This window comes from Choloepus didactylus, chromosome 1, assembly GCF_015220235.1.
Source record: "Choloepus didactylus isolate mChoDid1 chromosome 1, mChoDid1.pri, whole genome shotgun sequence".
In the NCBI taxonomy this organism is placed as follows: domain Eukaryota; kingdom Metazoa; phylum Chordata; class Mammalia; order Pilosa; family Megalonychidae; genus Choloepus; species Choloepus didactylus.
The window spans coordinates 76,892,655-76,908,646 of record NC_051307.1 but is presented as its reverse complement, the minus strand read 5'-3'; the positions used below and the strand labels follow the sequence as shown (position 1 = coordinate 76,908,646).

Here is a 15,992-nt window from a genome sequence, read left to right as displayed (position 1 = left end):
GGTTTCAGAAGAGCCACTCAGGAAACTTGGCCTGTGGATGAAGAGTTTGCAGATGGAGAACCTGACTCTGGCTGAAGGGGCTACACTGAGCACCCATGACTGGCTAGCAGCCCTGATGGACACAGAAAAGAGAGAGCGGGCTGGGCTGGAGGAGGGGAGCTCTTCCCTCTTAAACAGGAGGTAAAGATGCATGTTTTCCCACACAAAACGGATGTCACGAAAAAGGATCTCACCCTGGAGGAATACCTAGAGAAGTAAAGATGACCCTGGAGGGGCAGACCTCCAGAAGTTCAGGGGCTGCAGGCAGGGAGTGTAAGCAGAAGACTCAGGAGAGGCACGGCCTGTGACAAAGGGGACCCCAGCCACAGGCCAGGCAGGGATTTCTGAGAAATCTGCTGAGTGAAGTCAAGATGGTAATTTTGTGTCCTCCCCATCCAGAGGGTCTTAAGCTGGATTATATCCACCCCTGTTAAGCAATGTCTTTCCTCACCACCTCTCCCCTCTTCTCCCTGCACTCTGCCCACCAAATAGGGGCCCAAAACAGCAACTAGGAATGGAGGAGAGGATGAAGCCAGGAAATCAAAAATGTCTCCAACCCACCCCCCACCCCACCAGACAAAAAGTACACAATCTCACACACCCCAAGCATCCAAAATTGAGGTAGATCTATTCTTGGGGGAGGGTAGAGGAGAGAAGTTTTGGATTGAATTAATTTTTCAGAGATCTGACATTAGGTTTGACAAGCCTTTTAAATTATTGACATGAATCTGTTCTCGTGGCTGAAAGGAAGCAGACCACATTTATTATATGAAAACCACCAAAAAAAGCCAAGGAATCTGCCTGAAATTTGTTTTGGAGGCCAAAAAGAAATTATTCAATAAAGCTAACTTTAACAGGAAATGATGGGAAAAAATAAAATTAGTTTTTGTGAACCTATCCAGTCCAGCTTATTCAGTCAACCAAATACAAAGGCAAAAGTTATTTGTCAGCTCAAACTGCTGTTTGAATGACCTGGTTAAGTGAGCTCGATTATCCAAGACTTCACATTATTCCTATGAAAAACTGAACTTGAAGATTTAACTTATTTTCTCAAATAGTAATATTTTCACTCGACCTTCCATTCTATATCCCCATAGCATCTGTCAGCATAGCCACCTCAACTCCTTGACAAATGTGTAATTGCACTCCATCAATTCACCTGCAGCACAAGCTGCCCTTACAACTCATAGCAACATTAACTGGAGAATTGCCCTTAAAAGAATATGGGTCATCAACCATATCCAAACACATTTGAGTCAGCCTCATGAATCCCAGTCGTCAGGATAAGGTAAGGTGGATACTGACCTTCAGCCCAGCATAAAGGAGAGAAGTGGGGTGAAATACTGATCTCCCCACAAAACTCTGATTTCATGTGGAAGGCATGTTGGAGGAAACGTGCTTAACAAATGGTTGATGGGACTGTGAATTGCTGGTTTGCTGGTCTAGAAAGGGTTTTCAGGACTCCCTTGGGGGAAAATCACAGTAAGCAGAACAAAGCTCTTGGCACACCATGTGGTGGGATTGTAGCCACTCAATAATTATAAAATGAACTGAACATCGTTGTCTGATAGCTTTTCTCCAGAGGTACCTCACCCTAAAGGGGAAAATTGAATAAACATATGCCCAAAGCAGACCGGTCATAAAGAAACCAACCTTGACTTATGGATGACAGATATGGGAAAGAAATGAGAAAATTTTTAAAAACCTTCAATATGTACCCCAGGTGAAAGTTGGTGAGAAAGACACAATCACTAGAATAGGACTTGAGGAAGAGCATTGGAAGATTTGCATGGATTCTATAGGCCCATTTCTCTGGATAATAAGAATTATAATACTGGAGGTGGGGGAAGGAATGGAGAAGGGTCTTTTGTTCTGATTTATATCCAACTGAGGAAACAATCCCACTCTCAGTGACTGCCATTTTCAGGAAAACACTGGTTTAGACAAAGGAGATATTAATATAGGCAGAATTATCATGTTTGTCCTTTCCATGGCAGCTGTAATAGCATCACATTAGAAGGAATTTATTCAGTTACTCTAAAGAAACTTGTTGAGCACCAATCATGACAGTTGAAAGCAGGCCCTGAGGTCTGACTGTCTGGATCCATCCTGGATCTTCTAATTTCTGTTTGACTTTGGGTAAGTCACTTAACTTCTCTCTGCCCAGTCTCTTCATCTATAAAACAGGGATAATTGTAGTATTGTTCTGTTTTGCTAAAGCTGCTGCAATGCAGCATACCAAAGATAGGTTGGCTTTTACAATGGGGATTCATTAACTTAAAATTTACAGCTCTTAGACCATGAAAATGTCCAAATTAAGGCATCAACAGGATGATACCTGGACTCTGAAGAAGGCTGCTGGCATCCGGGACGCCTCTGTCACACGGGAAGGCACGTGGCTGGCAATTTCATTGCTTTCAGTTCTGGTTCCAATGGCTTCCTCTGAGGGCCCTTTCTTGGCTCCTCCAGGGCTTTTCTCTCTTAGCTCTCTCCAAACTTCTCTAGGTTTTTCTCTCTGAGCTCGCTCGGCTTTTTCTGTCTTTTATCCTCTGATAAATGACTCCAGTAAAAGGATTAAGACCCACCTTGAATGGGCTGGATTGCATCTCAGTTGAAGTAACCTAACAAAAAGGTCCCACCCACAATAGTCCTGCACCCACAGGAATGGATTAAAGGAACATGGCCCTTGAATGCACGCTTTGTTTTGTATGACTGCATGGTATGTGAATATATCTCAATAAAATGAATTAAAAAAAAGAACTTGGCCTTTTCTGGGGTACATAACAGCTTCAAACTACCACAAGTACCCATATCATTGTATTCTTGGGTGTACTAAATGAGATAAGACTAGTTAGAAGAGTGCCTGGCATACCACTAAATTAATATTGTTAATATTGCTTTGTATTCTAACATAATGATGTCAGTTGGTAAAAATTTTTTTAGGTGATTACCAGGAAAAAAAACTGGAAGGCCCTTGTATTAATGTCTTCCCAAAACCTTTTATTTATTCCCTATTTTTAGGCAGACAATGCCTTCAGGTCTTCACAGTTCTCTCCTTTTCTATATATCTCCATTCTAGTTCAGACAATCATCACTTTTTTTTTTTGCACCACCAGTAAAATTTTATTTTAGGTTTAATTATCAAAATTTGTACTATAATTGTTTGGTTAATTGTCTACTATTAAAATACTGATAATAACGACTTTAAATCATGTTTAATCTATATTGTTTGGTTTCCTTCACCCTCCCTCTTGCCCACCACTTACCATGCTCATAGCTTCTGTTTTAATCACATACTTGAAAAGGCACAGTGACTGCTCCTTGCAATTCAGATCACACTCCAAATCCAAAGCCCATTGATTTAATCTCACCTTTATCCGGTTCCCCCTAGGCATGCTTACATCTCCTCAACCCCCACCCAACCATCAGTTTGCACTCATTCTACTTGTCTTCTCACGTTCTGTACTCATTTTGTCTCTGCCCTAGAGGATTGTCTGAAGATCCAGCTCTCATCTTTCTTCCATTTGAGTTAATATTTCCTTCCGAGCCCCCTATGCAGACTTCCCTGATTCTTCTCTCCCACCCTCAGCCCTCACTGACTTTTCTTTGCTTACATACATAAAATAAAGGCAGAAGCTATCAGACAGCATCCAAGGTGCCTTGGCACTATAATTCAGGCTTGGCAAGACCAACAAGGGGTTAGAAGTTGCCATGGCAAACAAATCACTGGAAGTCTTTTCACTGCCTTGCGGACAGACTCTCTCTCTATGGGACCTCCTCTTAATTTTAGATCATATCCCATATCCTGACATACAAATGATTTTCTGACTATCTTCCCTCTGTGATTTTGTACTCCACTCATCTAATGACGTGCTCTTTCAGATTGATCCCCTGCCCATTTCTGATAGCTTTTTTCCATAAACGAGTAGTTTCAGTGTACCCTCTGGGTAGCTGCTCCCTTTAGTTTACACCCTTCAGTGTCTGAAGTCCCACTCACCAAGGACCAGCTGTGCCTGCCTGGTGTTGGCCAAATGTCAGACAAGGCCTGGCATTTTATTAAAGTGTCTAGGAGTTGAAAGATTCAGAGGGTGAGGACCAGCTAAATTGTTAAGAGAGGTCTTAATGTCAAAATCATTTGTCAACAGGTCTAAGCATTGCATGCAGGAAACAAAATAGGAGGAAGAGACAAAGGGACTATGGACTGGTAGACAGTGAAATGGGAGGCAAGGAACAAAAGTCCTGCTAGATTGTAAGTTCTGTGCAACAGGGGCATAAAGTGACTATCTTGGATGACTGCCACAACCAGGGCTGGAATTTCTGAGGCCTGTTCTTTTGGGCTATATAACCAGAAGCCAATTCATAGTCAGGCACAGCTCCCCTTAGAGAGTTTCTGAGTTATGCCAGTAGTACCCCACACTAGATTTGCCAGGTGTCTCTGATTGTTCCTTGCGGACCTGTTTCATCTCGCTGCTTAGCTTGTCAGTCTCCTGTATTTTCCTAGGACAGGTCTGGGAATGCAGTTGTGATTCAGCAAATACTAATTGGTTCAGGTTGAATTGAGCTAGGCTTCCCTGGGTAAATCTTGCCATTTGTTTTGAGTTATAAGGTTCCTTTCCCCCAGTTAAAGAATATCATTTCTATTACCTTCATATTTGTTAAAAAATATCTTTTCACAAAGGAAAAAAAAGAAAAAGAATGGATGTTTGCAGCCAGATATATAACTTAGTAATTATGACTGAATTAAATAGTTCATAACATCTCAGAATTTGGAATGAAACCATTTTTAGCCTTTTGAAGTTGGTTTCCATGACATGCTCCATCTTGCTTCCTTTCTCAAAAAAATTCCCAAGGATGAATCCTACCAGCTTCTGAGGCAGCCCGTCATCATTGGATTGAACAATTATTCTCCAGATTTCCAAGACAAAATTTGGAGTTTTCCGTGGTTATTCAGTGACTGTTCTAAGAAAACAAATTTTATTTAAGTTTAACCAGCCATTAATTTGACATGTTTTTTGACATATAAAAAACAAAACAAACTGAACACTGTTTCAAATATAATCTCTTGTTACCATCTTGACAGAAGGTCCAGATTTGTAAATTGAGAGATGCCTACTCTTATTACTGAGTCGTAATCTAAAACAGGGTTTCAAAACCTCAGCACTACTGACATTTTGGACTGGATAATTCTTTATTGTGGGGATTCTCCCATGATGCACTGTATGTAAAATGTTTATCAGCATCTGTTCCAGTTTGCTAATGCTGCCATTACGAAAAATACCAGAAACGGATTGGCTTTTATAAAGGGGGGGGGGGATATTTGGTTATAAATTTATAGTCCTAAGGCCATAAAAGTGTCCAAACAAAGGCATCAACAATAGGGCACATTCACTGAAGAACAACGATGGCATCCAGAAACCCTGTTAGCTGGGAAGGCACAGGCATGTGGCTGGCATCTGCTCTGGGTTTCTGGTTTCAAAACTTCCTCACAGGATGTTTCTCTCTAGGCATCTAGGGTGTTCTCTAAGTTTCTCCCAGGCAAACTCTGGACTAGCAAAGTCTACTTTTAGTGGTCGTCTCCAAAATGTCTCTCTTGGCTGCAGCACTGAGCTCCTCCTGTCTGAGCTCTTATCGGGCTTCAGTAAACTAATCAAGACCCAAGCTGAATGGGTGGGGCCACCCTTCCATGGAAATAATCTAATCAACAGGTCACAACCTAATCAAAGGTGTCACTCACAGTTGGTGAGTCACATCTCCATGGAAATTGACCTAATCCCAGTATCCCACAAGATTGGATTAAAGATCATGGCTTTCTGTGGGGGGCATAATATATCTAAACTGGCACAGCATCCTTGGCCTCTACCCTCTAGATGCCAATAGTCATCCCCTACCTACCCCCACCCCCCCTGCCTTGTGACAATGAAAAGTATCTCCAGACATTGTCAGATGTCCCATGGGAGGCAAAATCGCCTCATTGAGAACCACTAATCTAAAACAGTCCTTGAATCCAATGTGCTGGGATCTTCTTTTAAGGCAGTCTTTTTTTTTTTTTTAGAGAAGTTGTGTTTACAGACCAATCATGCCTACACTCATACTCCACCACACAGTCAACTCCTTGCATTGGTGTGGAATATTTGTTACAATGATGATAGCACTTTTTTGGTAATTGTACTATTTTTAAAAGAGTAGTTAATTGATGAAAAATCATTAAAATAGTACTATTAGCTATTGTCCATAGTTTACATTAGGTGTATTTTTTCCATACACAACCCTATTATCAACAACTTCTATTAGTGTTATATATTTTTATAATTCATGAAAGACCATTCTTACACTTGTACTAAAAACTATAGTCTATTGTCTACAATAGGATTCACTATGTTATACAGTCCTATATTCTATCTTTTATGTTTTGTTCTAGTAACATTTACAACCAAAAGTTTTCCCAATTAACCACATTCACCTGTATAATTTAGTGCTGTTAATTACACTCACAATAATGCGCTGCCATCACCACACCTTTACAATCAACCTAAATAAAAATTCTGCAGAAATTAAGCATCTACTCCCACTCTCTATCCCCAATCTATCCCCTGGTAACCTATATTCTAGATTCTAACTCTATGAGTTTACTTATTATAATTAGTTCACATCAGTGAGATCATACTTATCTGTCCTTTTGTGTCAGGCTTATTTCACTCAGGATAATGTCCTCAAGGTTCATCCATGTTGTTGCATACATCAGAATGTCATTCCTTTTTATGGCTGAATAATATTCCAATGAATACTGCATTTTCTTTATCCATTCATCAGTTGATGGACACTTGGTTGCTTTGATCTTTTGGCAATTGTGAATAATGCTGCTGTCAACATTGTTGTCAAAATATCTGTTCGAATCCCTGCTTTCAATTCTTCTGGATATATGCCTAATAGTGGGATTGTTGGGTGTGCTGGTTTGAAGCTGTTATGTATCCCAGAAAAGAACACATTCTTTTAATCCATTCCCATGGGTGCAGACCTATGGTGGGTGGGACCTTTCAATTAGGTTGTTTCAATTGAAATGTGACCCACCCAATTCAATGTGGGTCTTGATCCTTTACTGGAGTCCTTTATGAAGATAAAGGCAGAAAAATGCTGAGAGAGCTCAGAGAGAGCAACACCCAGAGAGCTTAGAGGAAAGCCCCCAAGGAGCTGAGAGATCCACTGAAGCCAGGAGCTGAACACAGTGAAACCCAGGAAAGAAGGACGAGCAGATGCTGGCCACGTGCCTTCCCATGTGACAGAGGAACCCTGGATGCCAGTAGCCTTTCTGCAGAGAAGGTATCATGCTTTTCATGCCTTAATTTGGACATTTTCATGTAAATTTGTAAACTAATAAACCCCCATTGTAAAAGCCAACCCATTTCTGGTATATTGCATTCCAACAGCTTTAGCAAACCAAAACACTGGGTCACTGGGTCATATGGTATTACTATACTTAGCTTCCTGAGGAAATGCCAAACCTTCCTCCACAGTGGTTGTACCATTTTACTTTCCCACCAGCAATGTATGAGTGTTTCTAAATGATATCTCATTGCAGTTTGGATTTCCATTTCTCTAATAACTAGTGATGTGGAACATCTTTTCATGTGCTTTTTAGCCATTTGTATATCCTCTTTGGAAAAATGTTTTTTGCCCATTTTAAAATTGGGTTGTTTGTCTTTTTATTGTTGAGTTATAGGATTTCTTTTTATAGTATGGATGTTAAACCTATATCAGATATGTGGTTTCCAAATATTTTCTCCCACTGATTAGATTGTCTTTTCACTTGCATGACAAAGTCCTCTGATACACAGAAGTTTTCGTTTTGATAAGGTCCTATTTTTCCATTTTTTCTTTAGTTGCTTGTGCTTTGTGTGTATAGTCTAAGATACCATTGCATAACACAGGATCCTGAAGATGCTTCCCTACATTTTCTTCTAGGAGTTTTAAAGTCCTGATTCTTAATGTCTTTGATCCATTTTGAGTTGATTTTTCTATATAGTATGACATAGGGGTCCTCTTTCATTCTTTTGCATATGGATATCAAATTCTCCATTTGTTGGAGAGACTATTCTTTCCCAATTGAGTAGACTTGGAAGGCTTGTCAAAAATCAATTGGCCTAAATGTGAAGGTCTATTTCAGAAATCTTAATTTGATTCTGTTGTTCAATATATCTATACTTGTGCCAGTACCATGCTTTTTTGACTACTCTAGCTTTGTAATATGCTTTAAAGTTAGGAAGTGTGAGTTATTCAACTTTGTTCTTCTTTTCAAGATGTTTTTGGCTATTTTAAAGAAGTTTTAAGATTTTTTTGGCCTTACCCTTCCAAATAAATTTGATAATTGGCTTTTCCATTCCTGAAAAGTAGGGTTTTGGAATTTTGGTTGGGATAGGATTACCTTGAATCTGTAAATCATTTTGGGTAGAATTGACATCTTAATGATATTTAGTCTTCCAATCCATGGATACAGAATATCCTTCCATTAATTTAGGTCTTCTTTGATTTCTTTTAGCAATGCTTTGTAGTTTTCTGTGTAGGAGTCCTTTACATCCTTGGTTAGATTTATTCCTTGATGTTTGATCCTTTTAGCTGCTATTGTAAATGGATGTTTTTTCTTGATTTCCTTCTCAGATAGCTCATTATTAGTGTATAAAAACACTACTGATGTGTGTGCATTGATCTTGTACCTTGTCACTTTGCTGAATTCGTTTATTAGGTAACTTTGTTGTACATTTTTTGCAACTTTCTATCTATAGGATCATGTAATCTGCAAATAGTGAAAGGTTTTCTTCTTTTCCAATTTGGATGACTTTTATTTCTTTTTCTTGCCTCACTGCTCTGGGTAGAACTTCCAGTACAATGTTGAATAAGAGTGGTGAGGGTGGGCATCCTTGTCTTGTCTCAGATGTCAGAGGCAAAGCTTTCAGTCTTTCATTATTCAGTATGATGTTAGATGTGTTTTTTTTCATATATGCCCTTTATCACATAGGGGAAGTTTCCTTGTCTTTGTAATTTTCTAAATGTTTTTTATCAAGAAAGGATGCTGAATTTTCTCCAATATCTTTTCTGCATCAATGGAGATGATTATTTGTTTTGTTCCTTTGTTTGATTAGTGTGGTATATTACACTAATTGATTTCCTTATGTTAAATCACCGTTGTGTACCTGGGATAAAAACCACTTGATCATGGTGTATAATTGTTTTAATGTGCTGTTGGATTTTATTTGCATGTATTTTGTTGAGGATTTTTGCATCTATATTCATAACAGAAATTAGTCTGTAATTTTCTTTTTTGCAGTATCTTTATCTGGCTTTGGTATTAAAGTGATACAGCCTTATAGAATGAGTTAGGTAGTTTTCCCTCTCCTTCAATTTTTTTGGAAGAGTTTGAGAAGAATTGGAATTAATTCTTCTTGGAATGATTGTTAGACTCCACCTGTGAAGCCATCCGGTCCTGGGCTTTTTTTGTTGGGGGAGTTTTGATGACTGATTCAATTTTTTTGCTTGTAATTGGTCTGTTGAGGTCTCCTATTTCTTATAGAGACACTGTATGCTGTTTGGGTGTTTCTAGGAATTTGTCCATTTCATCTAGGTTTTCTATTTTCTTGGCATACAGTTTTTCTTTGTATCCTCTTATGATCCTTCTTATTTCTGTGGGGTCAGTAGTAATGTCTCCCCTCTCATTTCTGATTTTTTTAAATGTCTTCTCTCTTTTTTCTTTGTCAGACTAGCTAAGGGTTGGTCAGCTTTATTGATATTTTCAAAGAAACAACTTTTGGCTATGTTCATTCTCTCTATTTTTTTTTTTTAATTCTCAATTTCATTTATTTCTGCTCTAAGCTTTTCTATTTCTTTCCTTCTGCATGCTTTGGGATTAGTTTGCTGTTATTTTTCTAGTTCATCCAAGTGTGCAGTTAGGTCTTTGATTTTAGTTCTTTCTTCTTTTTTACTGTAAGCATGTAGGGTACATATTCCCCTTTCAGTATTGCCTTTGCTACATCCCATGAATTTTTATACGTTGTATTCTCATTTTCATTTGCCTCAAGACACCTGCTGATTTCCCTTCCAATTTCTTCTTTAACCCACTGATTGTTTAAGAGTGTCTTTTTTAACTTCCAAATATTTGTGAATTTTCTAGTTCTTCATCTGTTATTGATTTCTGGCTTCATTCAATCACAGTCAGAGAAGATGCTTTGTATAATTTCAGTCTTTTAAAATTTATTGTTTTGTGACACTTGTGTTCTATCCTGGATAATAATCCATGTGCACTTTAGAAGAACATTTATCCTGCTGTTCTGGGGTGCAATGTTCTGTATATGTTCATTTATCATATTATTCAAGTTTTCTGTTTCCTTTTTGATCTTCTGTCTATATGTTCTATCCATTGATGAGAGTGGTATATTGAAGTCTGCAGCTGTTATAGTAGAGGTGTCTATTTCTCCCTTCAGTTTTGCCAGGGTTTGCCTCATGAATTGTGGGAACCATAGTACATAAATATTTATGATTGTTATTTCTTCTTGGTAGAGTGCCCCTTCTTATTAATATATAGTGTCTTTCTTTGTCTCTTATAAAGGCTTTTGACTTAAAGACTATTTTGTCAATATTTGTATAGCTACCTCAGCTCTTTGTTTGTTTACTCTATGCATGGAATATCTTTTTTCAACCTTTCACTTTCAACTCATTTGTGTTTTGGGGTCTAAGAGAAGTCTCATATAAACATCATATATTGGTCATTGTTTTTATGCATTCTGAAACTCTGTGTCTTTTGTTTGGGGAGTTTAGCCTATTAACAGTCAGTGTTATTGTAAAGGAAGTATATTTTGGCCTTTGTTTTTTATATGCTATATCTTTTTTGGGGGTAGGGGCTCTCTCTTTCTCTTTATTGCAACTCCTTTTCTATGTAGTTTATCTTTTGTTATATATCTGACTGATCCCTTCCACATTTCTGTTTCTGTATATTTTTAAAGTACTTTCTGGGTTGTTACCCTGGGGTTTATATTACACATCCTACATCTATAACCCACTAATTTGAAAAGATACCAACCTAGCTTCAATAGCATACATATTCTCTGCCTCCATATCCCTCTGTTTCTCCTCTTTATGTTGTTTTTGCCCATCTTTACCACTTTATATTTTGCATGTCCATTATCAGGAAATATGCCTTTTCCTTGTTGTTCTAGCTTGCTAATGCTGCCAGAATGCAAAACACCAGAGATGGATTGGCTTTTATAAAGGGGGTTTATTTGGTTACAAAGTTACAGTCTTAAGGCCATAAAATGTCCAATGAAAGTCATCAACAATCAGGTACCTTCACTGGAGGTTGGCCAATGGTGTCCGGAAAACCTCTGTTAGCTGGGAAGGCATGTGGCTGGCATCTGCTCCAAAGTTCTGGTTTCAAAATGGCTTTCTCCCAGGATGGTCCTCTCTAGGCTGCAGTTCCTCAAAAAATGTCACTCTTAGTTGCTCTGGAGTGTTTGTTCTCTCTTAGCTTCTCTGGAGCAAGAGTCTGCTTTCAATGGCCATCCTTCAAAAATATTTCTCATCTGCAGCTCCTGTGCTTTCTTCAAAGTGTCCCTCTTGGCTGAGCAGCTTGCTCCTTCTGTCTGATCTTATATAGTGCACCAGTAATTTAATTCAGACCCACTCAATGGGCGGGCCAACACCTCCATGGAAATTACCCAATCAGAGTCATCACCCACAGTTGGGTGGGGTGCATCTCCATGGAAACACTCAAAGAATTTCAATCTAATTAACACTGATAGATCTGCCCATACAAGATTACATCAAAGATAATGGCATTTGGAGGACATAATACATTCAAACTGGCACACGCAGTTACAGTCTTAAGGCCACAAATTGTCCAAGGTAACACATCAGCAATCAGGTACCTTCACTGGAGGATGGCCAATGGTGTCCGGAAAACCTCTGTTAGCTGGGAAGGCAGGTGGCCGGCATCTACTCCAAAGTTCTGGTTTCAAAATGGCTTTCTCCCAGGACATTCCTCTCTAGGCTGCAGTTCCTCAAAAATGTCACTCTTAGTTGCACTTGGGATATTTGTCCTCTCTCAGCTTCTCCGGAGCAAGAGTCTGCTTTCAACGGCCATCTTCAAACTGTCTCTCATCTGCAGCTCCTGTGCTTTCTTCAAAGTGTCCCTCTTGGCTGTAGTAGCTTGCTCCTTCTGTCTGATCTTATACAGTGCTCCAGTAATTTAATTCAGACCCACCCTAAATGGGTGGGGCCAACACCTCCATGGAAATTATCCAGAGTCATCACCCACAGTTGGATGGGGTGCATCACCATGGAAACACTCAAAGAATTGCAATCTAATTAACACTGATAGGTTTGCCCACACAAGATTACATCAAAGATAATCACATTTGGGGGACATAATACATTCAAACTGACGCACTTGTTCAATTTTATTCTTACTCCTATAGGAATTAAAGAGTAGAGTTGTACATTGAGGATACTGTACTATTGGGTTTTGCATTTTCTCTTTTGTTGCCCTTATTGGTAATTTTCATTGCTTCATGGTACTCCAAGCCACTCTCTCCTGTCTTTTTGTTTCAACCTGTAGAACTCCATTTAATAGTTCTTGTAGAGCAGATCTCTCAGTGATAACTCTCTCAGTTACTGTTTACCTGTGACCATTTTAAACATTCCCTCATGTTTGAAGGACAGTTTTTCTGGATAAAGAATCTTTGGCAGTTTTTCTCTTTCAGTACTTTAAACATATCTATCACTGCTTCTTGCCCCCATGGTTTCTGATGAGAAATCAGGACTTAGTCTTTCTGTGTGTGTTAGTTTGAAGCTGTTATGTACCCCAGAAAAGGCCATGTTCTTTTAATCATCCATGCATGTGGAAAGGGTGATTTTGCCCCAGAGTTTTCAGAGGGTGCACCATCTGTCCCATTGTTCAGGAAGAATGTTACCATCTGTATTAGTCAGGGTTATCTAGGGAAACAGAATCAACATGAGCTACCTGTAAATACGATAATTTATAAAAGTATCTCACACAACTGTGGGGAATGAATGAGTCCAAATTCTGTAGGGCAGGCTGCAAGCTGGCAACTCTGATGAAGGTTTTTGGTGAATTCCCCAGGATTGGCTGGCTGGCTGATGTATAGATGAAAATAACTTCTTTTAAAGCCTTAAACTGATTGGATTAAATGTCTCTCATTGCTGAAGACACTCTCCTTAGCTGATTGTAGATGTAATCAGCCACAGATGTAATCAACTTACCGATGATTTAAGTCTATGAAATGTCCTCACATTAATGGTTACGCCAATGCTCACTTGACCAGACAGCTGGGCACCATTACCTGGCCAAGCTGACACATGAACCTAACCATCACAACACCCCAGGATTCTCAGATGCCTGGGAGATTAAGGAGAGCTTGACCACCTCTATGTTCAGGAAGAGTGCTCCTACCCCAGGCTTCAGAGAGGGTGGAGCACATTCCCCAGGGATTGGGGAGAGTCTGGCCACCATCCCATTGTTCTGAGGTAGTTGAGCCTGTGCCCAGGAGATGGCAGAGAGTCTGGCTGTCAGCCCAATGCTTGAAGAGGGTGGAGCAGAGAGCATGGCAATCTCCCCAGTGCTTGGAGATGTTGGAACCCTCACCCCAGTGTTTGGAGAGAGCAGGGCTGCTGCATAAGCCCTTGGAAAGTGTGAGGCTGCTGCTCTATCAAACCCCAAGGGAAAAAAAGGCACTCTACAGATGATTTTCAGAACTTGAAATCAAATGAAGTATGCTCTTCAGATTTTAGGAACTGTTTGGGTATGGTAACCCTTGTTTTCCTTCTAATTTCTTCCTATGGAAATGGGAATGTTCATTCTATGACTGTCCATCCTTTGTATACTGGAAGCAGATAAATTGTTTTAAGTTTCACAGGTCCACAGCCAGAGGATAATTTTGTCCCAGGACAGACCACATATGTAATTGATTTTGATGTGCTTAATACTATTACTGAAATTATTTAAGCCTTTGTGATATTGTGATGGAACAAATGTATTTTGCATATGGAAAAAGCATGCATCTTTGGGATCCAAAAAGTCAATTGTGTTAGTCTGAAACTATTACATACCCCAGAAAAGGCCATGTTCTTTTAATCCATTCCTGTGGGTGTAGACCTGTTGTGGGTGGGACCTTTTGGTAAGGTTATTTCAACTGAGATGCGACCCAGCCCATTCAAGGAAGGTCTTAATCCTTTTACTGGAGTCCTTTATGAGAGGATAAATGACACACAGAGAAAAGCCCTGCAGAAGCTATGAGAGGACCCACAGAAACTCAGAGAGGAAGCCACTGGAATCAGAAGCTGAAAACAATGAAACCCAGGAATGAAGGACCAGCAGATGCCAACCATGGGCCTTCCCATGTCTCCTCTGAAGTTTTAATTTATTCTCTTGCCTGAGCCATATCTTCTGTTTCTTAGTACAGCTTGTAATTTTTTGCTGATGTCTAGGCATCTGATTATCTTGATTAGCTAACTCTGAAGGTCAGTTTCTCCCTCTTGTCTTGGGTTTTGTTGTTGGTTAGCTTAGTGTTATGGCTATTTTGATGCTTGGTCCAACTTATTCTAGACTTTTAGCATAGACTGAGTTTAACTGATCAAATTTTCTCAGCTCTTCTTCATCTGATTCTTGCCCTGAACATATGGTACAATTTTTAAGATTACACTTTTTGTGTAATTATTTCACCTCCAGGAGAAAGCTTCCTTTCCTCTCTTCCTTCGTGGGGAATCTTGTTCTGCTCTGTTTGTTTTCGTGCAGAATTTTCTTCCCAGTTCCTGTTATTTGTTTAAATTCTCTTCCTCACTCAGTGTCCCATTTTCCTTATACTTTTCAGTTCTGGGACCCTTCTATCTTACAGAAGTTCATTTTAAACCCTCAACTCCCATTTTTTTTTTTTTCTCTGTGAGGCTTTTCTGCCTCTCTTTTCTTCCTTGTTAGGGTATCTCACCCTGAGGGGCCAGATGGGGTCAATCCAGAAAAGTAGGTTTCTCCAGAAAACTCTTTTTTGCATTTAGGGGTTCCAAATGAAACTAACTAGATTGAGTACCCCACTACTGCCATCTCTCTCTTTTTCCACTCCCCACTCCGGGGGCCCTTTTGTATGCAGTACTTCTCATCAGCTTGTGTCCAGCCCTGGGTCTCTGTGGACTTGGGTCTCATGCCAGTATATCCATGGGGTTCTATCTCTGCTGTCCCTGGTGGGAGGTGGAGGGATCCGGGTCACTGCCTATGAGCAACTCCCCAAGCTGAGTGGGACTGAGTGAGGAAGAAGGAGTGGACGGCCAGTCCAGGATGGAAGTTTCCTACCTGATATTTTCCATTTTCTTCAATTCAGCATTTGTGGAGTCCTTCTCCAGTCTCTACCATCCTCTGGAGTTCTAAGCAAGTGAGATTTGTCCTTTTATTGCTGAATCTCTGGGGAGGTTTTCTCAGGGGATCTCTTAACATCACTATGTGGATGACATCAACTTAAGGAGGACTTTCAATGCTACAGAAACTTCTCAACTATATAAACTTAATGGAATATTAGATCAGGTAGAGTGTTTTTCCTGTTTTGTTTTGTTTTTTTTTCTTAAAATATATTTACCTGACTGAACTTTCTTTTCCTCTCTAATTCTAGACCTATATGAAATTGCAGGCTCCTTAAAGGTAGCAACTGTGCTTTTTCTTTACTTGATTTTTTCACAGAAATAAGAATGTTGCTTGGTATAATAAGAGCATTTAATGTGTGTTGACTAACCCCATAGGGAACTCAGCTAGGAGAAAGTTATTTGCTCTTAACTAGAGCAAAGTAAATGCCATCAGGGCAGGGATTGTTTTCTATTTTGTTCACTATTGTATTCCCAGCACTAAGAAGAACACCTGGTATATAGTAGGTACTCAGTAAATATTTGGTGAATGGATTAAATCCCTTCCT

At 39.6% G+C, this 15,992-nt stretch overlaps 1 protein-coding gene across 7 annotated transcripts in view; it reads right to left on the bottom strand.

The window, feature by feature from the left end:
* The window catches only part of CD96 (CD96 molecule), a 111,068-nt gene that overhangs the window by 35,275 nt on the left and 59,801 nt on the right, over positions 1 to 15,992 (bottom strand). The window contains exon 9 of one of the 7 annotated variants that reach the window (XM_037835241.1): positions 4,902 to 4,998. The exons of 5 other annotated variants lie outside the window; for them this stretch is intronic. In XM_037835241.1, coding sequence (XP_037691169.1) covers positions 4,940 to 4,998 — 59 coding nt within the window. In that variant the 3' untranslated portion in view covers positions 4,902 to 4,939. Of the gene's footprint in view, positions 1 to 3,654; positions 4,999 to 15,992 lie in introns of those variants that run through there. One more of the 7 variants, XM_037835235.1, reaches the window with a different exon arrangement.